This window comes from Orycteropus afer, unplaced genomic scaffold, assembly GCF_000298275.1.
Source record: "Orycteropus afer afer isolate SDZICR_OR568_19922 unplaced genomic scaffold, OryAfe1.0 scaffold00498, whole genome shotgun sequence".
Taxonomy (NCBI): domain Eukaryota; kingdom Metazoa; phylum Chordata; class Mammalia; order Tubulidentata; family Orycteropodidae; genus Orycteropus; species Orycteropus afer.
The window spans coordinates 1,903,667-1,931,661 of NW_006922085.1; the positions used below are offsets into that span (position 1 = coordinate 1,903,667).

The following is a 27,995-nucleotide window of genomic DNA, read 5'->3' on the forward strand; positions in this document are numbered from 1 at the left end:
CTATCGCAGGAAGGTGTCCAGCTTGGCCTGGGAGGGAGGGGGTGCTGTTCTCATCCCCATTCTATGCTTAGCCTTGGTCTTGGGCTTTATAGGCAATGGGCGGATAATAGCAGAGTCAGTCTGGAAGTAGATGTCAAGGAAGAGGCCTGAAGAGATGCCTGGAACAGAGCAGGAAAGGCTTAGACTTGGATGCGGGCAGCCCTGCTACCCTGAGCAAGGCCTGTCTCTGCATATCTAAGGCTGCAGACACTGACAGGCTGGGGCCTGGGGGTACCAATGAGGGATGGTGTTGGCTCTACAACTCACTTCAGCCCAACCCAGCACCACAGAACAAGGATATAGGTTGGATGAATTTTGTCCTGCCCCCAAGTCCATCGAAGCCTGTCCTTACCTAGGGCAGAAGGAAGAGGTGAATAGGGCTAGGTCAATGGATTACGGATATGGCTGCCCAGCCCCACTCGAGAGGGCTGGCACCTATCACTTGTGGGGAGCCACACTCACCGCATCTGTGCTATGACAGGACTCTGCCCTGGTCCTCTTGGGCTGTTTGTGGCCCAGGAAGGCATTCCGGATGAAGACTGGGAAGGCACTAGCCAGTTCCTCATCTGGCTCTCCCACACAGCGCTGGCCGCCCAGTGAGAGCTGGCAATCCTGCAGGGGAGATGCCAGTGCCAGAGCTGATGAGCTCAGTGGCAGCAAAGGAGAATGGGGCTGTTAACTGGAGGCAATATAAGGAGTAGGATTAGGATCTCTAATGCCTTGCTAGAAGGCAGAAAGGATAACAAGGAGGGTCCCAAGGGTGAATCCGAAGTGCCTCAGTCCTAGACCAGGGTGAGAAAGCTCTGACAAGACTCTGACTTCCTAGAAGTCCAGCTTCATGCCCAGTCCTGGTAAGGACTGGATGGTGACTGCCAGAGCTTCTTCTGGGAAGGTCTTACCTGCTGAGGGCCTTTAGGCATCTTCTTGAGGATGTTCTGAACAGGAGAGCTGCAAGAGGGAGATGTGAAGGCAAGAGGCAAGTGAGCTGGGCTCAGAGCACGCCCCTTGGGGAACCATAGTGTGGCATGGCTACTATCGTGGCTGTGTGCTGGGCAAGGCACCTCAGCATCTACAACCTGAAGTGCAGGTCTGGGAATAGCTAGGCAGCCACAGCTGGCTCCATGGTTTGAGATGGCCCCACTTCAAGCATAAGCCTTAGGAGCACACAAAGAAAGAGGAAATTCAGAGAGCCCCTGGCAAAGGACCCTGGTGGACAGGCATTCAAGGTGTTGGGAGCACTTTTCTAATGCTGCTAACCCAGACCCACCCTTTTGTGTTCCCTCCACTGTCAGCTTAGTGCCTTAACACTTTTGATGGTGAAGATTAATGAGATAGGCAAGAAAAAGATTTTGTGCAGAATGAGTGCTCAGGAGAGGTAAGAAGTAGCTGGGAATCAAAGCCATGGCCAAGTCTAGGTAGCCCTCACTGCCCTGCCATTAGCCACTCAGAATTCTCAGGGCAGGGCCTACAGAGATGTCTTAGCTCTCCTTCCTCTAGGCCATGGACAGGGCCAGGGATTTCCACTTACTGTGCTTTCTCCAAGCAAAGCTTCTTTACAAGGCCATGTTGGGAGCTAGAAGGCTGGGCCGGGGGCGTGTCCACATCAAAGGTGGCATTGAGGTCAATGTCATCGCTGAAGGCTGGCCGGCGGAGCTTCAGGTTTAGCATCTCCATAGGAGCTGGACTAAGGGCAGAGATGGCCTTGTCATTCAATATCACAGAGGCAGCCCAGAAGGACAAGTATTAAAAATGGCTCAAATCCAGAGTCTTGGAGCCTACTTCTGGCACAGGGCTACCCCCCAAAGAAACCTTAATTTCTACAGAATAAACCATGTGGCTCAGTCCTTTGTACAGTCATGTGACCAGTAAAAGTCTGGAAGATACGAGAGGAAGCAAGCAAAAAGCCAGACAAAACCCAAACATACAAATAGAAGAACTGCCCTTTGATCAAGCAGCCTCATTTCTTAGAATGTAGCCCAAGCAGCCAGTCAGAAATGTGGTCACAGATTGATGTAGAGGGTTTTTTCCCGACCAATGTTAATCATCACGGCAAATGACACTGTATTAGAAGCCACGGAAGTGACTCCCCTGGAGGACAGGAATTTCCACACTTGAATATGATATAGGAATTAAAGTGGTATTTACAGAGAATAAATTTCATAATGGGAAAATGCTCATATATTAAATTTAAAAAGTAGCACAAGACTATGACACAATCACATGAATTTGGTATACATCCACCCCCATATAGAAAAAGGCTTGGAAGGAAATCTACCATATGGCAACAGTGACTATCTTTGTGGCAATTCTATATTTTCCAAATTCTCAACAATGAGCATATTTTAACTGCTATAATTTTTTTTTTTGGTGGGGTAAAGTTGTTTCTATTTGAAAATTACAGCCAACAGGGTTTTTCTAGTTCATCCAGGCCTGGCAGGGGTCCACAGCTACAGTGGTCTAGAGAGAACCCTCCAGGATGTTAGGGACAGCCTCAAGGACATGCTCTCCCCTTGCTTCCCTCAGGATCCCTTCAGGGTTATGCCATAGCCCCACTCCCACTGGTCAGGGCAGAGGGATGAGCTGTGGGGGTGTCAGTCTGCAGGGTCAGCCACTCTGAGGGGTGGCCAGAGCCCACTGAGATGTGCAGATTAGGGGAGAGGGAGCTACTTGCACAAATCTGGATGAATGACCTGTATCGTCCCTTCCCTGGCCAGGTCCCTGGATGCTCTGCCCTCCTCTCTGCCCTCAAGTAGAAATAAAAGCTATATAAATTCACCTTAATTCCACGTTCCATACTAGATGTTTTGCTTTTCCCTCTGGGAGCCACCACAAAAAGCAGCACCCAGGACCACTTATGCCAACTTTTCACAGTATCTGCCTTTCTCTCATCATTTACCAACTCCAGCACGTCCAGGCCCAGTAAGGGGAGGTCCATTCAAGAGGCAGGCAGGGTCTTGGAACTATGTGGTCTGGCTGAGTGCGACCATTTTGCCTTCCAGATAGCTCTGGGCAGGGGTTCCTGCTGCCACCCCTTTGGGCCTTGCCCAATGCACATGCCTAGCCTAGGGTTAAGCCAAGCCAGTCTTCTTCACTTGTATCTCCTGACCATCCACAACACTAAACTCAAGACTCAGGAGGCCTTCACAGTGTGTCCCTCACCTCCCACACCCATGTCTGGCTCATATGGATGCACTTGTTCCCTCAGAACCCTCAGACCATCTCCTGTATACCCTTCTTCCTTTATGAGCTTGAACTCTGTTCCCCTTCCTGCCAAGGGTCCACTTTTTTCCCTTCCCACCATCTGCCTGTTCTATGGGAAGGAACAGCCTGGGTCTCATTAGCCCCTCCCTCATTAGTTGAGCACTTGGCCTGAGGCCTTCCTGGGTGACACCATCACTCCTGGGACACTCATCCACAGCCAACTCACAGGGATTCATGCCAAAGGCCTCAGGAGGCAAGGCAGGACACTCCAAGCCTCCCTTTCCAAAGCAGAGCTAAAGACCTGGGAAGAACCATCACCCATGTGGCATGGAGCCAGTCAACGTCTTCTTCATGAACTCATACCTTCTCCTGGAAGATCTACCCTAAACAAAGGTCTCCTCAACTCCCTCTAGCCTGGAGGTCAAGGGGCCTTGGGCCCATGAGAGGTTGACAAGCCAAGCATGCCTTCTGCAGTGGGGCAATGGCTACCCCTTCCTCCTGAGGCCTCCCTAAAAATGACAGGGGTGAAGGATAACTATACTGCAACAAATGAAATGGGAAACCACTATCAGCACCCAGAGATTTTCACAAAACTCTGGGAGGGAGAGTATGTATGGCCAGGGGAACAGGGGACTGATACAGCTGCCAGGACACTTAAGGAGGGGCTGCAAATGCAAGGGAGGAGCACAGGAGCTCTGGATTCACAGAAGGAACATTAAGTGGGCCTGAAAACTGGAGGACTGATGGAAGCTCTGAGTTCAGCCCCACTCCCTTCCTAACATGCACTAGCAAAACATCAGGAGCCAGCCTACTATCCCACACCAAGAAATGGAAGAGACTTTCCAAAAGACACCAAGAAAACTGTCTACAGTGACCTAGGGCAGCCAATATTGGACCCAATGGCAACACCCTCTGCATCCTGGGTTCAGGTAAAACCTAGCATGATGGTAGCTTGCTGCACATTCCCCTCAAACCTTGCCCACGTAGGGTGGGATTCTAGATAGCCTTCTTGTTACCTCCTCCTTAGAGGGTCAAAGGCAGCCAAGAACCCCCTGGTTTGGGAGGGAAGCCCAAGAAAAAGGTCATGATGCACAAACACTGACCCTAGAAGAAACAGAAATGAGAGGCCACAGAGCAAGAACAGTACATTTTGCAAAGGATGTACTCAGATAGCAAAAAAACACTCTTAGAATTAATAATGTGATTGCTGAAATAAAAATTAAGAATACTCCCAGAATTTAGAGTACAAAGACAAAAACAGCACCAACCTAGAAGGTCACATATTAGACCTTCAGGAATTCTAGGGAGAGAGGACGGAGAAATTGAAGTACAATAGATTTTCAAAGGAATAAGACAAGAAAGTTCCCAGAGCTGAAGGGAGACTTGAATGTTCACATTGAAAGGACTTGCCAAGGGCTGAACAGGATGAATAGATGAATAGAAAAAAACATCAAGACACATCACAGTAAAATCACAGAAGCCAAGGATGTTTCATGGCCCTGAGAGTACCAGCAGGTTCACTTACAAAAGGATTAAGAATCAGCCGATACACCAAAATTCATTGCAGCACTATTCACAATAGTCAAAAGGTGGAAACAACCTAAATGTCTATTATCTGATAAAGGATAAACAAAATGTGGTACATATATACAACAGGTATTACTCAGCCACAAAAAGAAATGAAGTCTTGATACAAGATGGTTCACCTTAAAAACATTATTCTGGTTTTTTTTTTTTTTTGCAATACTGCATCTAGACAACTGGAAAACAAGGCCCTAACCCAGGAGAGAATTGCAGATGTTCCAGGGTGACTGCCTTACCAGGTCACTTCTCCCTTGCTCCCTTGGGTGCTCCCTACGGTGCTTTCTGTCAGCCTGGAAAACTGGAACCACCCTGAACATCAGGGGATGTCTAAGTAGACATAGTTTGTTGCTTCATAGATACTGGGTGGCAGGAAGGATAACATGGATCTCTGTGTACTAACCTGAATACATCTCTGAGGGCTTCCAAGCCAAATCCACTGCCATCAAGTCAATTCTGAATCATAGCAACCCTATAGAACAGAGTAGAACTGCCCCAGAGAGTTTCCAAGAGTATAAACCTTTATGGAGCTCTGGTGGCGTAGTGGATAAGGCACTTGACTGCTAACTGGAAGGTCAGCAGTTCAAACCCACCAGCTGCTCCACTGAAAGAAGACAGAGTGATCCACTTCTGTAAAGGTATACTGCCTTGGAAACCCAATGGGGGTAGCTGTGAGTTGGAAATGACTCGATGGCAGTGAGTTTGGTTTTTATATTTTTTCAAACCTTTATGAAAGCAGACTGCCACATCCATCTTTCTCCCACGAGGCGGTTGGTGGGCTCAAACTACCAACCTTTTGGTTAGCAGCCAAGCACTTTATCCACTGTGCCACCAGTGCTCCTTCCAAGACTTTCCAGGGAGTCATATTTTAAAGTTTCAGAATGATATCAAAGTATCAAGAAATACCTAAGATCAAATCCCAAAATCACATCACACCACAGTGTATGTCTCTTGGAGGTCTTCATCTGTAGTAAAGCAGAGGTATAGGATAATACTCATTGAGCTGGTGACATGCCACCCTTCAACCCTTGACACCTCCCAACCCTTGGCACAGTGTCAAGGTGCTCATGGAGCCAGGCTCGTGGGTTGCAGTATATCTTTAGGCTTTAGCCAAACCACACTGTCAATCAAACACAGCAGCAGCTCTTGCCTTCCTGTCTCTGTGTCTTTGCTTTGATTCTTCCCTGCCATAAAGAGTCAGCTGCCCTGAAAGCCAAGGGCGTTGGGGGTGGCATGATACCCAGAGCTGTGTTTCAGGGACAACCTCTGGGCCTAATGTGCTGGGCAGACAGGAAGCATAGGTCACAGCCTTAAGTGGAGGTAGTGTCAGGAAAAGGGTCAGGAAGCACCAAAAGGTTGGATGGGCAGGTAGGCTCTAGCAACTGACTGGATATGGGGAGGAAGAAGCATATTGATTTTCTAGAAGACATTGAAAACTGACTCTAATACAAGGTGAGGTCACTGAGGAGAAGTTGTTTGCTTTCTGTCTGGGTCATCAGCTGGGGTCCTATTGCAGACAAGAGACAGCCCTGTACACCCTCAGCCAGGTGGTTTCTGTGAAAGGCTCAGGAAGAGGTGTGGTACAACCAAAGAGGAACACTGGGTTTTTCTGCCTTTTGGCTCCATCTGCTGGTAGCTTTAAAGCATATGTTCCTGAGACACAAGGCAAATAATTTCAGAGTGGTTTCATGTTTGTTTCAGAATTTGGGGCAAGTGACAATGATATATTTGGGAAGTAATACCATAAACAGGATGCTCCAAGACAGTCAGTGTTCCTGCCCATCTCAGCTCCTCTCTGGCCTACTCGGTCTCTTACCAGAAAGCAGCTGCACTTGAAGCTACTGTCCAGCTAAATCCTGGCTAGCTCCTAGGGCAGGAGGTCCACAGCCTTTAGGGCCACATGTGCCAGCCACCCCATCTAAGTCAGGAGGAGTGAAGATCCTTAGCAGGGTGTGTTTCTGGCCTCCTGCTCACTCCAGAGGCTCAACAAACCTTTCTAAGACCAGGCGGTTGACAGTCTCACTGGTCACTGGTGGCAGGTTCAGGGTTTCCTGCAGCATTGTTAGCTTCTTCTTCAGGCTCTTGGGGAAGGAAAGAGAAGGATGTGAAAGAAGGGTACCTGCTGAAGTACCAAGTCCAGAGAGATTGCAGAGGTCACGTGCAGCCTGTATGAAGGGCTGGCCCACTTGGAACAAAACAAGGCCAAAAATCTTAGTACCACACTCAGGAGGCCAGGACCACCAGACTCCAGAACCCCTCCCCTGGTGGAGTTCTTCCTCTGATGAGTGAGGGAAAACCCAGGTTGCTGTCTGCCCTCTGCCAAGCAGGCTCCAGCTCAGGACCAAGGTCCATACCCTGATCCACTTTGCCCCAGGAAGACAGAGAGAACCCAGAACCTCCACCACTGCCTGGTGCCCGGGGTCCCGAGAAAAGATAGCCCAGGCCTGTTTCTGAAGCAAGCTAGGAATATTCCTCACCGTAACTTCCTTATCAGCAATCTGTAAGTCCTTCTGGGCTGACTTCAGCTCCAACCTGACCTGGTCCAGTTCGGAGTAGACTGTCTGCAACTGCAATAAAGTGCAGGGAGTGTAAGGATGAACCATGGGATGGCCATTTGCCTTGTCTCATATGCTGCTACCCAGTGCAGGGTCAAGGTAGTCCAGAGTCCAGAAGAGACTGGGGTGGGGGTGACTCCAGCTCTTTGGGACCAGGCCTCAGTTTGGCAAAGTACTTCTGAAGCTGCCTAGCAGCAGGGGCTATTTCCTACACCCTACAATCCATGAACATGCCATGCTCAGAAGTGAAGCCAGCTAGAGTGACTGAACCGGGTCCCAGGAGCCCTCCTATTCCAAGTCTGGTATAAAAACAGGCCTCTGAAGCTGTCACAGTTGGGGGCCTATGCTCCAGCCAGATGAGGTGTCTAGAAGCCAGGAAGAACAGAGAGGAGAAGGAGTGTGCACGTCTTGAGGGGATACCTCCGTGATCTACCACCCAAGGGGACAAGCCACAATGCCTAGTAAGGACTAGTCCTTGCAAGTCATCTAAAAGCTTCTTGGAAGCTGTGCCATCAGGCCCATGGCCTCACTCAGGGTCAAAATGATAAAAGAAGAGGCACCAGATTACAAAAGAAGAGGCACCTTCAAGGAATAGGCCTCTCCCCTCACCCTCTGCTCCCCACTAATTACCTTGCTTCTGGAAGAAAACAAGTCCTTCCTCAGCTTCTCAGTCAGTTCTCCTGAGGCTCTCCGTGCCTCTTTTAGGTTCTCATACTCTCTGCAAAGTAGCCATGGAAAGACATAAGAATGCCAGACTGGGAAACCCTGCTGTTCTGCCAGTCTCTGATCTCCCGAAGGGGGCTCCCAAACCATTCAGCCCACACAGGAGGTATCTGAGACTCTCCATGCCTGTTAGCCAAATGGCCATCTCCTCATCAACGTAAACCCATCACAGTCCTAGCAGAGGCCCTATTGTTACTGAAAGGTGGGGTTACAGTGGAGAATCCGAACAGTTTCTGACTCAAGCCAGGTAGCTCAGTACTGATGGGAAATAAGCTCCAGATTAGATGTCATAGCTCAGACAGCTCTGATGATCCCCTTAGAAATAACACAATACCCACTCAACTCTCTCAATAATCTTGAGGTCTATTACTATCTCCACTCAGGAAGTTCAGGGTCAGAGAGGCTGAGAAGCTGGCCCTAGGCCACACAGCTAATATGAGGTGGGGTCAGGGTTCAAACTGAGGTAGCGTGGCTCAGGGATTGCCCCTTAACTCCACCTGCTCTGCTTTATAAGAGATGGGCAACAGATGAAAAGGCATGGCTGGGATCACATAGCCTGGCTCCAGGGCTTAGAGAGAGTCAGAGAACGTACTTCTTAAGGGACACACAATACACAGCCAACTGCTCCACTGCTGACTGGCCCACACCCATGTCTCGGATCATCTCCTCCACCTCGGGCCGCTGGCTCTGGAGTAGAAGCTCAATCCTGAAAAACACCCAGCCCACGGCATTTGAAATCTGGAGGCTGAAGGGTAGATACCCAGTGCAGCTCTGCCTCCCTTTCCTGCCGTTGCTATAGTGACAGCCTCGGCTGCTAGGATGCTTTAGCAGGCAGGTCTGCCCAAGGACAGACCCCACAGCAGAGCTGAGCATAGCTCTACGGATGCTTCTGGGGAAAGAGGACTGCCAGCAGAAGGACCTCAAGGTCAAGGATCCCCAGAGAGAGGTTTCTAGAGGAAAAGGCCCGTCAAGTCGTCTGGCCACAAGCCGCAGAGACAGGGAGGAGTATGGCAAGAGCCCCAGTGGAAAGTGGAGGAGTCCACAGAGGTTGAGCAAGGAGACCTATGCCCATGCTTTGCTGGCCTGAGCCCTCCATGGCCTTTGGAGATTTGAGTCACAGTGATGGTCCAACTTCATTCCCACAGTCCTAAGAGCTGCGCCACCTGAGAATCCTGGGTGCAAAGGCACAGGGCAGGCCCTGGGCTCCAAGTTTACCGTTCCATGGTCTTCATCTTGCTCTTGAGTCGGCGGGCCTCCTCCCGTGCTTGTTTGGTCTCATCCTGCTGTTGTTCCAAGTACTTCATCTGCTTCTGAAAAGCAAGCACACCCACACTTGTTGCTTGGAGGCTCCCAGAAAACTATGGCTAAGGTCACTGGCTTGTCTTCCCTGTACCTTTTGAAAATGCTGATAACCATGTGTCTCTATCCCCTAGGTGACAATGCTCCTGGGTTCTAATCTGACTTGTGTTTACTCTGCTAAGAGGCCCTGGGCCAGCTGCTTCTTCATCTACCTGTTTGCTTCCTTCTGAGATATCTCTCATTACAGCATATCTCACTGCCAGCATCTACAGGCCTACTGTGGGCTGCTGAGGTCCCACAGCCTGACCTCATGGTGCATGTTGTGTAGGTAGCTGGAGAAATCTGGAGCACAACCCAGGCCTCACCATCTACACCCATGGACAGAGCTGAGGCTGCCACTAGCACAAAACCACTTCACTTCTGACCTGGGAACACCTTCAGAGACTTGTGCTCTACAGCAAGTTCTGGTTTGCTCCTTTCCTCCGACCAGCGAGACCACATGATCTAGCCCAGCCCCTGAGCAGGAGCAGAGACAATGAACATCCTGAGGCCTTGTCTGTTCACAAAGATGTTCCCTTCCCCTTTCATATGGCATCCAGCAAGGTCTGCTCCTGCCTGCGAGGCCAGAATATCAGTTATGGTTCAGATCAATAGTCTCATGCCCCTTGGAGAGCAAGAGGCTCACCATCCCAGGTTGATACAAAATTCATCTGGGTCTGGGGCCGCTTGCTCTGCAGGCTTTGATCTGCCCAGTCAGCTCTGCACAGCCGACTTCAAAGGTTCCTGCTTCTCCCTGGGATGCTGTTTGATCTGGCTCCAGAGAGCGGCCCAGCCAAGGACTGGCGTGTTAATGGATGGCTCCTCAGGCTGGTCTCATCAGTGGAGTATGAACCACTTTTGGAAATGTGGCCCAGCCTCATCGAAGTCTTGGCTGAGCAGCCCCTCTGAGGAAGACTGGGAAGGACTCACCTCTGTAAACTGTTTGTTGTTGTTATATGCCGTCAAGTCATCTCCGACTCATAATGACTTATGTACAACAGAATGAAACACTGTCTGGCCCTCTCTAAACTACCTAGTACAAAATCTTTTCTCATGGGCTGGATGGGTACAGTATGAGAGGACCTGGGGAAAAAGGGTTTCACTTTCATTTTACAACTGCACAAACCAAGTTATTGATCAAGACAGAACCAAAAGCTAAACCCAGTGTAATGAGCCCAGGACTGGGGCTACCTCCCTGCCAATTCTGCCCATAGGACCTGGGGACCCACCTTGAGGGTAGAGCACAGCATCTCAGCCTTGTCTAAGGCCTGCTGCAGAGATTCCACTGTGGCATTGCGCTCTTCCAGTGTGTCCCGCAGACTGTCAATGATGGCCTGGCTGTCTCGCTTCTCCTTCTCTGGAGAGAGGATCAGAAGGGGAGTCCATCCATCAGCATGGGGTTCCAGCACCCCACTCATGAGCCAGGTGATTTCTCAGGGCTCAAGCCAGAAAGAGGGGCTGCCCACTCCTCTCTCTGGCATGCAACAAATCAGGGAAGCTGAACCAAAGCCTTTTCAGTCAGGGGGATAAGACCTACTTTTTGTGCTTGGGACTACTTGGAAAAACATTTCACTACTCCCTCTTCCCATAGATCTAGTTACTTCACCATCTCAAAACTTAAGCAGATTCCTGCCAGACTCAGCAGCTTAGTCCTCTCCTATGGATATTCTATCCCATCACCTACTCCATGCCTTCCAGCCTGCATATTAGACAAGAAGGTCACTTGGTCCAGGTGGGAAGCTTTAGTCATCTCCCTTTTCTCTCCTTTTCTGCCAGTCATAGGAGTGAGCAAGACTCACAGATAAAACAGGGAGTGTTCCCAGAAAGTTGGAGGCCTTCTTCCCAGGACCCCTCCCTCTAGCATCAAGTCAGGGGCTTCCCAGGGTCGCTTGTCTCTTGCTAACATACCTTTCTGGGAAAGCTGGGCTCTGATATTGTCCAGTTCATTCTGCAAGGTAATATCCACAATAAGCAGGAGGAAAGTCATAGCCGGCCTCCACATGACCTCCTATAAGACTAAGGGGAGCCCCAGAAGGGGACAATGAGGCCTGGGGGTCCAGGGAAGCATGGACCCTGCTGTACCTTAAGGCCAAGCTAAGTCACCAAGCACTGCTTCTACGTGCCTTAAAAAAAGTAGGTAAGATAGGGAAATACAATCTCAAGAGCAAAAACCCAGGACAGGGAGAGCAGTAGAAGATGGGGAAAAGTGAAATTGGGTCCATGGGATCACTCAACACCAGAGGCTTCAATTGCTTCCTTGGCCCTGTGCTGACCCTCACTCTCTCTAGGCATCACAGCTGTACTCAACAGGGACACAGAGTAGGAATGGCCAAGGACCTTGAGCTACCACCTCTCCTCCTCACCCGGGGTCCTGCCTGCTTCACAGCCTACTTCCCTCCAAGCTCCAGGCTGGCTCTACATACCACAAGCCTTTTAGGCCCAGAATCCAATAGGAAGCACCAACTGGGGTAGGTGAAGCAGGACAACCATGCGACCTTGGGTGAAACCTCTTATGTGCTAAGTTCTAACCAGGCTGTCATGAGGGTCAAATAAGCCTCTTGAAGTCTATATACATATTCTAGAGCCACTGCCCACAGAACCACCAAAAGGCTGGGGCAGAACTGAGCCCATCTCCCTCTCAGGGGTCCAAATCAATTAACAACCCTGTTGGCAAGAAAGGTGACTACTCTACCAGCAGGAAATCCAAGCTCCACAGATCTGAAAGGCTTGCCCTAGTTTCACGGTGGCAGCTGCATGGAATCCAGGCAAACTCACCTCCAGATCGCCCTTCTGAGATCAACACACAACTCAGAATCTCACGTATGACTTATACTAAGGCCCAGTCCTAAGGGGTAGATCTGTTCCTTGATGTCTCTATCCAGGACTATGGGGATAGGAGCTTCTGGTAGTCAAGCTGGTTAGTGTGGGCTGAACAGCTGGGGGATCCAAACAGAGGGTAGGGAAGGAGCTGCCTGACAACGGATACCAGCCCAAGGTGGCTGTGCCATTACCCATAGTCCCCTGGCTCCTTCCACACCTTACTCTGAGCTACTTGAGACATTTCCCCCGACTGCCTAAAACCTGGCTTTGAAAGCCAGAAAGAAATGGAATTGCCTTTGTTGCCTTCATCACAGAGAGGATACCACTTAAAACTAGGAGCAGTTACCATGACGATGAACATGCTGGCTCTAAGCACAAAAGTTCCATGTGCTTAAAGCAATGCAGCTCCAAGGATATCACTAGACCCCTGGGCCAAGGCTTTAACAAACCTCGATCTAACCAACATCCCCAAAGGGTTTTTGCCAGCTCCCTCATGTACAAAAAAAAGCTAAATTTTAGACTTAAAAGGGAAGCAGCAGATGTATAGGAAGGAACCCACCTACCCTTGCAGTGTGGGTTTCTACCCTGGGTACATATCTTGATTCCAGGGGCTCTGTCTTTTATCCCTGATCTGGGGAAGGCTCAGGTACCTGGATTGATACCAAGCTCCCCAGACAGTTTTAAGGCACAGCTAGTGTTGGTCCATATATCTTCCCTGGCTGAGTGGAGGAGTTTTCTAATCTGTCTGTAACTATTCTAGCAACAAAGTGAGTTGGGCTGCAGTCCTCTGCAAGATGGGGAGAATCTTGGGAGAATCACTCTGCCTTTAGGTCAAAATTGCCCTGAAATTCTAAGAGGGGTGTCACAGAGGTGCAGCCACTTTCTTCCCTAATAGTGTACATCTCTAGTGACTATGTCTCTAACCCTGTCCCTCATCATTTGTCCTCTGCTCTCCCTAGTCCCTCCTTGAAATTTCTATCAAGTCTCCCCATAATAACCCCATCTCCATGCTCTAAGCATTCTCCCTGGGTGAGAGTGGGAATGAATTCCCTGAGGCCTAAGGTTCAGTGGGATGAGATCAATTCTGGGTACCTTTAAGAACTCTGCATCCAAGACATTCTCCTCCTCCTGGGCAAGGTCAAAGAAGAGCTTATTGATAATGGTTCTTTTGCCAACCTGGATAGGAGAATGAGAGAGTATGACTGTATAGCTGGGTCATAGGCAAGCAGAATGGGGTGTGCATGGGTCCAACTGCCTACCTAACATGAATGCCATTCCTGTGCCCAGGTCTAACTTTTCACAGTACACCCCTTGGAGACAGAAGACCTCTCTAACCTTTCAGGCAACCCAAGCCAGGACTGCTAGTTTAGCGGATGCTAAAGTCATGTCACTACAGACCAATGTGGTAAACTGCTCACAAGATACCCCAACTCCAGGTGTTGGGGAGTTGAGGAAATGGGGAAAGGTAGGGAAGGTGGCTAAATCTATCCAGGTGAACATTGGCCCAGGCAACAAGTCCATCTGTCAGCTACCCTTAGATTGTAAGCAGGTCTCCTGAGCCACTCATGGGTATTATAGCAAGTGAAGCCCAACTAGTCTCAAATCATAAGAGCCCAAAAAGGATGGAAATGCTGCTCGGTTTCAGGTTCTTTACTCATTCCTGATTCCTGGCAAGGAGAAGATATCTTCACCTGAGGTAGTCCCATGCCAATGATCTCACCTGGATTCGGCATTGTGGGCAGGTCCGACTTGGTGCTGTCTCAAACCACTGAATCAGGCTGGAATGAGAAGCATAAAAACAGACTGGTGAACACTAGCTTGGCTGGGGACACAGAGGCCAGGCAGCTGCTCTGCTAACAATGAGATCTGTTTAGCTCCTCTTCAACCTAATGACTGCCTGCACAAGAGGGCAGCACCATGGGGAGTCATCAGGCAAGGCCTAACCAGTTCTCAGCACTCAAATCAACTGGCCTCTATTTTGGCCCTGCTGGTTTAGCTCTGTCTGAGTGGTACAAATGGTTAAGCATTTGACTACTAGCTGAAAGGCTGGCAGTTTGAATTCATCCAGAGATACCTCAGGAGATAGGACTGGAGATCTACTTCTGAAAGGTCAAGACTTGAAAACACTGCAGAGCAGTTCTTCTTTGCACATATGGGGTTGCTGTGAGTCAGAATTTATTTGACAACAATTAACAACAACAACCACCCCTGAGCTGGTCTTTTGGCAACATTCTAGGCTTTCCCTGGGGCAGGGGTAGAGGGCGCAACAGTCAAAGCCCAGGGTTCCCCAGAGACTATTTTCAACTGGGACCTCAAAGGGCTACAGTTGCAAGGTAAGGGTAAATATCAGTAAAGATATTTCATGTTCATGGATTAGAAGACTTAATATTGCTAAGATGCTAATACTACTCAAAGCAATCTACAGATTCAATACAATCCTGATCACAATTCCAAAAGCCTTCTTTATAGAAACAGAAAAACCAAGCTTCAACTTTATATGGAATGTCAAGAAGCCATACATATTTAAAACAATATTGAACAAGAACAAAGCAGGAGGACTCACATTTCCTGACTTTCAAACCACTATATGGCTACAGTAATCAAAACAGCCTCATACTGGTTTAACAATAGATAAACCAACCAATGGAATAGAACTGAGAATCCAGGAATAAACTGATACATCTATGGTCAACTGATTTTTGACAAGGGTGCTAAGTCTATTCTATGGATAAAGAAGAGTCTCTTCAGTAAATGGTTTTTGGAAAACTGAATTTCCATATGCAGAAAAAAGAAACAGGATCCCTGCCTCACACCATACACAAAACAAATTCAAAATGGATTAAGGACTTAAATGTCCGAACTAAAACCATAAAATTCTTAGAAGAACAAGCAAAACAATGCTGTCAGAACTCTTTCAACAATGGATTATTTAATGTGATAACAAAAGGACAAACAGCAAAAGACAAAATAAATGGGACCTTGTGAAAATTAAAAACTTTTTTCCTCAAAAGAAAGTGAGTAGTTGGACCTGTGGAATTGGGACCATAGTCGCAGGGGACATCAAGCTCAACTGGCATAACATACTACACAAAAACATTGTTTCACATCCTACTTTGGCAAGTAGCGACTGCGATCTTAAAAGCTTGCAAGTGGCCATCTAGATACAACGATGAGTCTCTCCTTGTCCAGAGCAGAGAAGAATGAAGAAAACCAAAGATTCATGGAAACAATTAGTCCAAGGGACTGGTATGCCCTGCGATCTTCAGCCTATATAAGACCAGAAGAACTAAATGGTGCCCAGTTATTACTGTCAATCACTCAGAGGGGCATCTATGTAAGAGATCCTGGATAAAGTGGGAGAACAATGTGGAACAAAACTCAAAATCATTAAAAAAAAAAAAGGAACCAGGTTTGCTGGTCTGATAGAGCCTGTTGGAACCACTGAGACTATGGGCCCTAGCTGCCCTTCAGGTCTGGAATGGAACCTAGTCTTGTGGCTTCCAGCCAAACAAAACACAGGCATATGAGCTGAACATTTATATTAGGTAGATACACTCCTTGGAGAGATCAATCATGGGATAATAGAAGGGCTGCGTATATGCACAGAGAGACAACTCAGGGGGCAGGAGTGCATGGAGGGAAGGACACAGGGAAGAAGTGATTATGGGGAGAAAGTGGGAAGGGAGCTATTGCATTGTGGCAAATTGCAGTCAATGTCATGAGACTAAGTGTATGTGAATTGCTAGCTGGAAAGTGAATTTGCTCTGTAAACTTTCACCAAAATCCCAATAAAAATTAAAAAACAAACAAACAAAAACTTTTGTTCTTCAAAAGACTTTACCAAAAATGTGAAAAGACAAGCTACCCCATGGGTTTGGAAGCCCACTGCACTGTCTGCTACCATGCCTCCTGCTTCTGCTAGCACCATTTATTTGCTGTTACTTCTCACTATCTCTCAGCATCTCAGCAAAGTGTTACAGCTCTTTGTCTCCTGGGTTGAGGAGTTTCAGTGCAGGGATCTAGGGTGCAAAGGACATGCTCCACCCCTGGTTCTTGTTTCCTGATAGTAATGAGATTCCCCTTTTCCACCACCCTTTGAGGCAGTAAATCTTTAAGGAAATAGATTGCCCAGTCTTCCTTCCCTGGAGTAGTCAGTGAGTTTGAACAGCCAGCCTTCTGGTTGGCAATCAAGTGCCTTAGGCACTGTGCCACTAGAGCTCCTCACCATGAAGGATAGCTCATTTTAAGCCTAGTGGGGGGGGTGTGTGTGTGTGGCAAAACCATGTTTCCTACTTTAGGGTTCCATATACCTTATTTGCATGGCCCTACCACCACAGGAACTTTATTTACATTATTAGCAAGCTACTCAATCCCCCTTGGTGGGTCACAAGCACCTCACATTTACTTAACCCCACCCAATCATTTGGTGGGAATTACAAAGATACGTCTAGACCAAAAAAACCAAACTCACTGCCATCAAGTTGGTTCTACTCATACTGACCCTTCCCTAGGTTTCTGAGGTGGTATCTTTACAGAAGTAGATTGCCCAATCTTCCTTCCATGGAGTGGCTGGTGGATTTGAACTGTCACCCTTCTGGTTAGCAGTCAAAAAGTCTTAGGCACTACACCACCAGAGCTCCCAAGATATGGCTAGAAGGGCCATATTAAGTAATTCACTGCACTGCAGGACCTCATAAAAATGATAAAGTTTTTCTTAATCCAAAAAAGAAAAAAGACAAGCTACCAATTGAGAGAATATCTTCAGAATCCATATCTTACTGCCACTGAGTTGATTATCAAGAGCCATATATCTGATAAAAATCATGTATATATATATTTTTTCTACCCAATATATATATATATATATATTATATATATAAAATGTTGACAGCTTAATAACAAAAAGACAAATAACTCAATCATAAAATGCACAAAGGACTTGAATAGACATTTCAGCAAAGAGGGGATTCAAATTGCCTTCAAACATATGAAAAGATGTTCAGCATTATTAACCATCAGAGAGATGCAAATCAAAGCCACAATGAGTAGGATAGCTAAGACAAAAAGAAAAAAACAGAAAATAGTAAATGTTAGTGAGTATCTTGGTTCTCTAGTGCTGCTATAACAGAAATACCACAAGCAGATGGCTTTAACAAACAGGAATTTACGCTCTTACAGTTTAGGAGGATAAAAGTCCAAGTTCAAAGTGCTAGCTCTAGCGGCTGGGTGAAGGCCCCTTGACTTTGGTCTTCAGCTCTTCTTTCTGTTCCAGGACCACTGTAGCTGGAGGCTTTTCCTGACTCATGCAGCTGCTGGATACTGAGGCTGATGATCCCAAGGGTGACAGGTAAAATGGCAGTCCCAGTATCAGCAGGAAAACACAGCAGACTACTGGTTCAAGTCCAGGAACTGGAGATGAAGACTCAGCCAAATGCCAGTTCCAATGTCAAAAGTTAAAGAGATCTTTCTCAAAGCCTCTCCGTATATACTGGAAGCAGGCCACAGCCCAAGGGCAACTACTTACCTGCTTATAGTAGATACCACCACAGAGGTGATTACAATCTCATCATGAGTGTGGTGCAGTGAATTACTTGGTATAGCTTTTCTAGCCATGGTCTTTGTGACTCCTACTAGATTACTGGCTGGGACCATGCAAATAAGGTGTATGGAACTCTAATGTATGGATTGGTTAGTTCTGTCGTTCTGCCAGGCCTAAAATGAGCCTTCCTAGAGGCAGAAACCAGCCACTCCTCAGAAGGAAGACTGGGCAATCTACTTCCGTAGTGATACTGCCTCGGAAACCCAAGGAGGGGTTGCTATGAGTTGGATCCGACTCGACAATGAGTTTGGTTTGGTTGGTAGAGGCAGAAAGGGGGATCTCACTACCATCAAGAGAGAAGAGCTGGACCTGAGCTCTTGGACGCAAGATTCCTGCGTTGGACCTCCTTGCCAGAGATGCCCTGGCTAAGATGCCCTGGCCAAGATGCCTAGCTAAGAAATGGTAGCAGAGGAATGAAGAGGCACAAGACAGAGCAGCGACCTTGCCAGCCCATGGAGTGAGAAAGCTGAGTGCCCCTGGGCAGGAGACTTCCGGGCAGAGTAGGGTACACATAGGTGTACCTATTGGCAGGGCTAAAAGAGCTTTGTAACACTTGCCTGAGCAGGGAAGAGGTTGGGCTGAAAGGCCAAAGGCCAGAGAGGTATACCTGAAGGTATAGCAGAGAAGAGACTGTCCTGATCAAAGAATTGTATCCTGAGAGTGTTCCTAAACCTGCATTGTAACCTGTTACTTCCCTAATAAACCCCATGATCATGGGAGGACAGGGAGACAAGCTACCAATAGGAGAATATCTTCAGAAACCATACATAAACAAGAAGCTAATAACCAAAATATATATAAAACTTGAAAGATTCCACAACAAAAAGACAAATAACCCAATCATAAAATGGACAAAGAACTTGTACAGACATTTCACCAAACAGGACATTCAAATGGCCACCAAACACATGAAAAGATGCTCAACATCATTAGCCATCGGAGAGATGCAATTCAAAACCACAATAAGATACCATTTCACTCCCACTAGGATAGCTGAGATATTAAAAAAAAAAACCCTCAAAATCACTAATGTTGGTGAAGATGTAGGGAAACTGGAATCCTTATCTATTGCTGGTGGGATTTAACCATTTTACATTAATGGTAAAATGGTACAGCCATGGAAAACACTGTGACAGTTCCTCAAGACACTAAAAATAGAACTACCATATGACTCACCAAGTCCACTCATCGGTAGATATCCAAAAGACTTGAAAGCAGATGCCAATGTTCATGGCAGCACTATTCACAATAGTCGAAAGGTGGAAACAACCTAAATATCCATCAACAGATGTAGGGATAAACAAAACGTGGCACATACAAAGAACAAAGAAAACTAAAGACACATGGAAACAATTAGTGCAAGGGACTAGTGGACCATAAGAAGCTCAGTCTATATGACTATGACATCAGAAGAACTAGATGAAGCCCAGTGGTGACCACTATCAACCACTCAGAAAGGGATGAGTGTAGGTGATCCTGGATAGAGTTGGAAAACAATGTGGAACAAAATTCAAAATCATAAAAAAGAATATTTACTGGTCTGATAGAGCCTGGTGAGATCCCAGAGATTATGGCCCCTAGTTACCCTTCAGGAGCTCTGGTAGCCTAGTGCCTAAGGCATTTTGACTGCTAACCAGAAGGCTGGCTGTTCAAACCCACCAGCCACTCCTAGGCAGGAAGACTGGGCAATCTACTTCCGTAGTGACACTGCCTCGGAAACCCGAGGGGTCTCTATGAGTCAGATCCGACTTGGCAACAGTGAGTTTGGTTTGGTTTTGGTTAGTTACCCTTCAGGTCTGGAATTGAACTCACACCTGTGGCTTCCAGCCAAACAGTAGACAGGCATATAGGGCAAATATTTACATCAGGTAGATAGATACACTCCTTGGAGATCAAGGCAGCGTTTGCATAGGAAGATAACTCAGAGGGCAGGAATGCATAGGAAAAAAGGACACAGGGAAGAAGTAACCACTGGGGGGAAGTGGGAAGAGAGCTGCTGTTCTATCACGGGGAATTGCAGTCAATGTCATGAAACAAAATGTGTATGAATTGCTGTATAGAAAATGAATTTGAAAAAAAGAAAATGAATTTACTCTGTAAACTTTAACTCAAATTACATTAAAAAAGAAAAAAAAAAAAGTGGCCCATACATATAATGGAATACTACTCAGCCAGTAGAAGAAATACAGTCTTGATAACATGCTACATTATGAATGGAGCTAGAAGACATTATGCTGAGGAAAATAAGTCACAAAAAGGACAGATATTGTATGATCTCACTTATATCAGAAGATAAAAAAAGGCAAATGCACAAAGACCAAAGTTTATTCGTGGTTATGGGGCAGGGGAGTGTTAATGATGATGGAATAATCACACTGATTAAAGGAAGGGTAGGGTCACACAGCTGATAACTGTAATTATTGTCAATAAGTTGTACACCTGTAAAAAGCTGAATTGGCAAAAGTTACAATAATTGGTTATGTGACCCTACCTTTCCCTTTATCAGTGCGCTATATTTACAAAAACAACAACAAAATAAGAGTAGCTGCCAAGGCTGCTTATGTACAACCAAGCACCTCATGGGATTTGGTTCCTTGGTTTGGAGTTTAGGGTCATACTTACATGGGACCTCCCAGTTAATCAGCCTAAATAACATGTTTAGTGCTTCTGTTCTACCTTGTAGTTTGTTATGTAGTGCCTGGGGTCTTAAAAGCTTGCAAGTGGCCATCCAAGGCACAAATGATTTCTATTCACCTGGGACAACAGAAGAAAGTTAGCAACAGGAGGAGGATATGGAATGCATGGCTCATTGCTTCCATGCATAACTTCCTCCTTTGCCATGAGACCAGAAGAACTGGATGGTCCCAGCTACTATTACTGAACATTTCGATCAAAGATTCTATAGAAGAATCCCGATGAAAAGACGAAAAATATAGAATACAATTTCAAATTCTCATGGACTCTAGACTTTCTAGAGTCATAGAGGGTGGATGAATCCCTGAAACTAATGCCCTATGATAATCTTTAAACCTTAAACCAAAAATATCTCCTGAAGTCTTCTTAAAACCAAATAGTTTAGCTTAACTAGTAAAAAAAAGGTCTGCTTTGAGCATTATGTTCTTTCTCTTTCTTATTGTGATATGGGTGAAAGTTTACAGAGCAAATTCATTCTCCACACAAACAGTTCACACACATTTTGTTTCATGACATTTAACTGCAATCCCTATAATGTAAAAGCTCTCTTCCTACTTCCTCCTTATGGTTACCCTTTCCCTATGTCCTTCTATCCTATGCATTCCTGTTCTCTGAGCTATCTTCCTGTGCGAATACTGCCTTCCAGGCTCCCATACCATACCTACCTGGTATAAATGTTCACCTTATTCACCTATCTTTAGTTTGGCTAGAAGCCACAGGAGTAAGTTCAATTCTAGGCCCAAAGAGTCACTGGGGCCATAGTCTCAGGGATTTCACCAGTCTCTATTACACCAGTAACTCTGGTCTTTTTTATGATTTTGAGTTTTGTTCCACATTTTTCTCCCACTTTATCCAGGATTTCCTATTTTGATCCCTTTCCGAGTAGTTGACAGTAGCCAGATACCATCTAGTTTTTTGGTCTCAGGGTGATATAGGCTGAGGCTCATATGAACCACTAGTGCCTTGGACTAATTGTGTCCATCTGCCTTTGGTTTTCTTCATTCATTCTTCTTTGCTCTGGAGGAGAGACCAATTGTTGTATCTTATATGGCTGTTTGCAAGCTTTTAAGACCCCAGGTACTACTCACCAAAGCAGGATGTAGAACAATGCAGACTGGGACCAGGGAGAAACAAAGGCTCTCTGGAAGAAGATACTATCATCTTAGGCCTCAAGTGTTTCCTATAAATTATTTTTCAAACACCCTATATAGCATATAATCAAAGCTAATCAAACACAATGGAATACTCCACAACAATAAGAATGAATGAGTGTACAACTAAAAATAATATTATGAATGAATCACATAAACATTGAGAAAAATAAGTCAGACACAAAAAAACTACATTCTGTATGACTCCATTTACGTAAAGTAAAAAAAAAAAAAGGCAAAACTCCTCTATGCTGCTAGAAGATATACTCTGTGTGGAAGTGGGGGTAATTGGAAGGCAGAATGAGGAGGCTCCTGGGGTGCTGATATTGTCCTGCTGCTTGATGTGAATTCTGCTTGTATGAGTGTGTTCAGTTTGTGAAAGTTTTGCAAGTAAGATACTCATAATATATGTACTTTTCTGTAATTACAGTACACTGTGATAACATTTTTTTAAGTAAATAAGCACACAAAGAAAAAAACTCTTTGAGAGAAAATCAGAGAAACATACCAAGAAAGGCTTCAGATATTAGAATTATCAAACACAGACCACAATGTAGTCATGCTAGAAATAAAAATTAAGCTTGAAAATATCAGTACTGAATTAGAAACCAAAAAGAAATCACGTAACAGATTTACGTTACGTTCTGAGGAGTGGCTGGTGGGTTTGAACCGCCAGCCTTCTGGTTAGCAGTTAAATGCCTTAGGCTCTACGCCACCAGAGCTCCTAAGAATCCAATAGATGAGTTTAACAAGTTTAGACACAGGTGAAGAATTATTAAACTGAACGCTAGCTTAGAGGAAATACTGAGAATTAAAAAGATGGAAAAATAACAGATGAGATGGTAAGAAACACAGAAGATACTGTAAAATGTTCTATCTAATATACATATAAATTGGGAGTTCCAGAAAGAAAGTATTCCAAAAAAACAACCAAACTCAATGCCGTCGAGTCGGATCCAACTCACAGTGACCCCTCCTTGAGTTTCCGAGGTGGTATCACTAAGGAAGTAGATTGCCCAACCTTCCTTATAAGGAGTGGCTGGTGGGTTTGAACTGTCAGCCTTCTGGTTAGCAGTCAAATGCCTTAGGCACTATGCCACCAGAGCTCCCGAAAGGAAGTATAGCAAGTGGAAAAATGCCCACACTATCACTACCACCAAAGATGCCTAGAATAATGAAAAATTAACATTTGAACCTGGTAGGTTAAAAACACATATTTTAGCAAAAGAGGAAGGCGAGTCAAGACAAGGAAGAGGAAATGGAATATGTGTCTTGTTAACTCCATGAACAATTGCTTCCTTTGCCATGAGTCCAGAAGAACTGGATGGTTACACAAAAACATTGTTCTACATCCTACTTTGGTTAGTAACGACTGGTGTCTTAAAAGCTTGAAGCAGCTATCTATATGCAACAGTGGGTCTCCCCTTGTCTGGAGCAAAGAAGAATGAAGAAAACAAAAGATACATGGAAACAAGTAGTCCAAGGGACTAAGTGGACCATGAAAACGTCAGACATTTTGAATCAGACAATCATATGATCTACTATGCTGGGAAAGACAAATTGAAGAGGAATGGTGTCACATTCATCACCACAAAGACTGTTTCAAGATCAATCCTAAAGCACAATGCTGTCAGTGATAGGATAACATCCACACACCTACAAGGAGGACCAGTTAATACCACTATTATTCAAATTTGTGTACCAACCACTAAGGCCAAAGATGAAGAAATTGAAGATTTTTTTACCAACTTCTGCAGTGTGAAACTTACAAAACATACAATCAAGATGTACTGATGACTACTGATGATTGGAATGTGAAAGTGAGAAACAAAGAAGAATCATTGGTAGTTGGACAATACGGCTGGCCTTGGTGATACAAATGACACCGGAGATCACTTGATAGAATTCTGCAAGATGAATGATTTATTCATTGCAAATACTTTTTTCAACAACATAAACAGTATTTATACACATGGACCTTGCCAGATGGAATACACAGGAATCAGATTGACCTACATCTATGGAAAGAGGCGATGGAGAAGCTCAGTATCATCAGTCAAAACAAGGTCAGGAGCTGACTGTGAAACAGACCATCAATTGCTCATATGCAAGTTCAAGTTGAAGCTAAAGAAAATTGAAACAAGTCCATGAGAGCCAAAATATGACATTGATTACATCTCACCTGAATTTAGAGATCATCTGAAGAATAGATTTGATGCATTGAACAAATGCAAATGACCAAAAACCAAATGAGTTTGGGATGACACCAAGAACATCAAACATGAAGAAAGCAAACAGTCATTAAAAACACAGGAAAGGAAGACCAAATGGATGTCAGAAGACACTCTGAAAACTTGCTCTTTAAAAGAAAGTAGCTAAAGTAGATGGAAGAAATGAAGAGATAAAAGAGCTGAACAAAAGATTTCAAAGGATGGCTCCAGAAAACAAAGCAAAGTATTATAATGGAAGGCGCAAAGACCTGGAATTAGAAAACCAAAAGAGAAAAACACACTTGACATTTCCCAAGCTGAAAGAACTGAAGAAAAAATGCAAGACTTGAGTTGCAATACTGAAGGATTCTGTGGGCAAAATACTGACTGATGCAGGAAAACATCAAAAGACGCAAAGAATGTACAGAGTCACTGTACCAAAAAGATTTGGTTGACATTCAACCATTTCAGGAGGTAGCATATGATTACGAACCAATGGTACTGAAGGAAGAAGTCCAAGCTGCACTGAAGCCATTGGCAAAAAACAAGGCTGCAGGAATTGATGGAATACCCATTGAGATGTTTTAACAAATGGATGCAGCACCGGAAGTGCTTACTTGTCTATGCCAAGAAATCTGGAAGAGAGCTACCTGGCCAACTAACTGGAAGAGATTCATATTTGTGCCCATTTGACAGAAAGATGATCCAACAGAATGTGGAAATTATTGAACAATATCATTAACATCACACACAAGTAAAGTTTTGCTGAAGATAATTCAAAAATGGTTACAGCAGTATATTGACAGGAAACTTCCAGAAATGCAAGCTGAATTCAGAAGAGGATGTGGGACGAGGGATATCATTGCTGATGTCAGATGAATCTTGGCTCAAAGCAAAGAATACCAGAAAGATGTGTACATTTTTTTAATTTTTATTGTTATTTGGGTGAAAGTTTACAGAGCAAATTCATTTTTCATACAGCAGTTCACACACATTTTGTTTCATGACACTGACTACAATTCCCCACAATATAGCAGCTCTCTTCCCATTTCCTCCCTATAGTTACCTCTTCCCTATGTCTTTCTTTCCTATGCCTTCCTGCACCTTAAGCTATCTCCCTTTGCAAATACTGTCCTTCTGTTCTCTCATGATTGATCATTCTAAGGAGTGTATCTACCTGATGTAAATTTTTACCCTTTATGCTCGTCTACTGTTTGGCTGGAAGCCGTAAGAGTGAGTTCAATTCCAGACCTGAAGGGTAACTAGGGGCCATAGTCTTAGGGGTCTCACCAGGCTCTATTAGACAGTGTTTACCTGTGTTTTATTGACTGTGTAAAGGCTATGTGCTCATAACAAATTATGGGTAACATTGTGAAGAATGGAAATTTGAGAACACTTAATTGTGCTCATGAGGAACCTAACCTGTACATAGATCAAGAGAGGCTGTCATTCAAACAGAATAAGAGGATACTGCATAGTTTAAAATCAAGAAGGGTGTGCCTCAGGGCTGTATCTTTCACCATACTTACTCAGTCTGTATGCTGAGCAACTAATGTGAGAAGCTGGACTATATGAAGAAGAAAGCGGCATCAGGATTGGAAGAAGACTCATTAACAACCTGAGATAGGCAGAGGACACAACCTTGTTTGCTGAAAGTGAAGATTACTTGAAGCACTTGCTGATGAATATCAAAGACTACAGTCTGTAGTATGGATTACACCTCAACATAAAAAAGCAAAAATTCTCACAACTGGACCAATAAGCAATATCATGATAAATGGAGAAAAGATTGAAGTTGTCAAGGATTTCATTTTACTTTGATCTACAATGAACATCCATGAAAGCAGCAGTCAAGAAATCAGATGTCAAGGTTTGCTGGTCTGATAGAGACTGATGGAACCACTGAGACTATGGCCCCTAGCTGCCCTTCAGGTCTGGAACTGAACCCACTCCTGTGGCTTCCAGCCAAACAAAAGACAGGCATATGAGCTGAACATTTACATTAGACAGATACAATCCTTGGAGAGATCAATCATGGGAGAATAGGGCTGTGTATGCACAGGGAGACAGCTGGGTGGGGGGGCAAGAGTGTATGGGAGGGAAGGACACAGAGAAGAGGTAACTATAGGGAGGAAGTGGGAGGGGAGCTGTTGCATTATAGGAAATTGCAGTCTATGTCATGAATCTAAGTATATGGGAGTTGCTGTATGGAAAGTGAATTTGCTCTGTAAACTTCTACCCAAATTACAATAAAAATTAAAAAAAAAAATTGAGATGTCATACTGAACTGGGCAAATCTGTTGCAAAAGACCTCTTTAAAGTGTTAAGAAGCAAAGATGTCACTTTGAAGATAAGATGGGCCTAACCCAAGCCATAGTATTTTTAATCATCTCATGTGTGAAAGCTGGACAGTGAATAAGGAAGACCAAAGAAAAGTTGATCTTTGAATTGTGGTGTTGGTGAAGAATACTGAAAATGCCATGGACTAGAAAAACGAACAAATCTGTCCTGGACAAGTGCAGCCAGAAAGCTCCTTGGAAGCAAGAATGACCAGACTTTGTCTCACCTACTTTGGTCATGTGGTCAGAAGGGACCACTCCCTGGAGAAGGATATCATGCTTGGTATATTAGAGAGTAAGTGAAAAAGGAGAAGAACCTCAACAAGATGGATTGATATAATGGCTGCATCAATAGGCTCAAGTATAACAAGGATTATGAGGGTGGCGCACAACTAGACAGTTTTGTTTTGTTATACATAGGGTTGCTATGAATCAGAGTTGGCTTGACAGCACCTAACAACAAGAGATAAAACGAGATTTAAACCTCTAAACCCCAATACCCCAGTAATTGCAATAAGTTTAAGTAGACTATAAATGTTCTAGTTAAATACAAAGACAATCAGACTTAATTTTCTTTGAAAGTCCAACTCAATGCTGTTTTCAAGAGACACATGTAAAATATAAGTACAGAGAAGACTTGAAAATAAAAGGATGGAAGAAGAGCATGCAGACAGTAAATAGAGAAGAGCACTGAGAGGCTTGATTTTGTCTGACAGCACAGCAGTAGCTCCCTCAGCATGATGCTCAGGCTGTCAGCAACAGGGCTCTGAACACTGCCTAGCCAGTAAAGGGTCCTGTGAGGGAAAATGCACTATGAGATCTGCCAGCAGCGTGATTCTCTGCTTCCTGGAGTCTTTTGCCCCTAAAGTGCCCAAGAATCACTTTGTTTAACTCCTTCACTGAGAACTCCAAACCAGCCTGTCCACACCTGCTAAGGTATCTTTTCACACTAGCTATGCATTCAACAGAATGGTCCCACAGAGTCAGCAAGACTTCTCAATGAGAACCACCTCCTTGCCCTTTGATGTTATTCTGGGTTTGCTGCCATTGATGAATACACTGGGACGTCTGGCCAATAAGATAATTCTAGACAGAACCACTCCAAACCATCAAGTAAGACAAAACAAATTCTCCACGTAGGCAGGGGCCTACTAGATTTCTATCAAGAAGAAAAAGGGCTCGTTAATGTGGTAAAAGCTCACGCCTGCCCGGACTAATAGTTTGAAGTCAGACCCCTTTCCACAGATGATTACGGAAGTCCCTTCCCCGGACTCGGCCCAAGTGTCACCTTCTCCGGGAAGCCTCCAGTGGGGCTCTGTCTAGTGACGTCCTCATCACCCACCTGGGCTCCGGGGTCCGGTCGCTGGAAGGTTTGAGGCCCCACCTCCCGGAGGCCGCACTGGAGCGAGCAACGGGCCCCGACTCCCGCGTTCACTCACCACTGAAGATGGAAGGTGTGGCCGCAGTGGATGGCGGCTACGTCGCGGGAGTGGTCGAAGAAGTCGGAGCAGATGGTACATAGCGCACGGATAGGCATAGCAGGGGGACTCAAGTGGTCAGGATAGCCAAGGAAACCGCGGCACGCCGCAGTTCCCCGACACCCTAGGTCTTTTCAAATCTGGCTCCGCTGCGCGGCTTCCGGGGCCGTACCAGAAATGACGACATCAAACTCTGGCGGCAGAGTCTGAAGATTGGGCCTGGATTGGGCAAACCCTCAGGGGCGGGATTTGGCAGCTCGCGTGCTG

At 45.4% G+C, this 27,995-nt stretch overlaps 1 protein-coding gene across 1 annotated transcript; it reads right to left on the bottom strand.

Annotated features, from left to right (window-relative positions):
- Positions 1–27,787, bottom strand: LOC103209497 (TRAF interacting protein). Its single transcript, XM_007955373.1, has 15 exons — positions 27,690–27,787; positions 13,978–14,035; positions 13,350–13,433; positions 11,346–11,385; positions 10,667–10,794; positions 9,315–9,409; positions 8,692–8,805; positions 8,007–8,094; positions 7,299–7,388; positions 6,814–6,902; positions 1,568–1,723; positions 939–987; positions 502–651; positions 339–391; positions 1–118 (listed from the first exon to the last, which is right to left on the bottom strand). Exons 1-15 carry the CDS (start codon positions 27,785–27,787, stop codon positions 1–3), a joined length of 1,410 nt encoding a protein of 469 aa, XP_007953564.1.
- Positions 27,788–27,995: the final 208 nt, after the last annotated feature.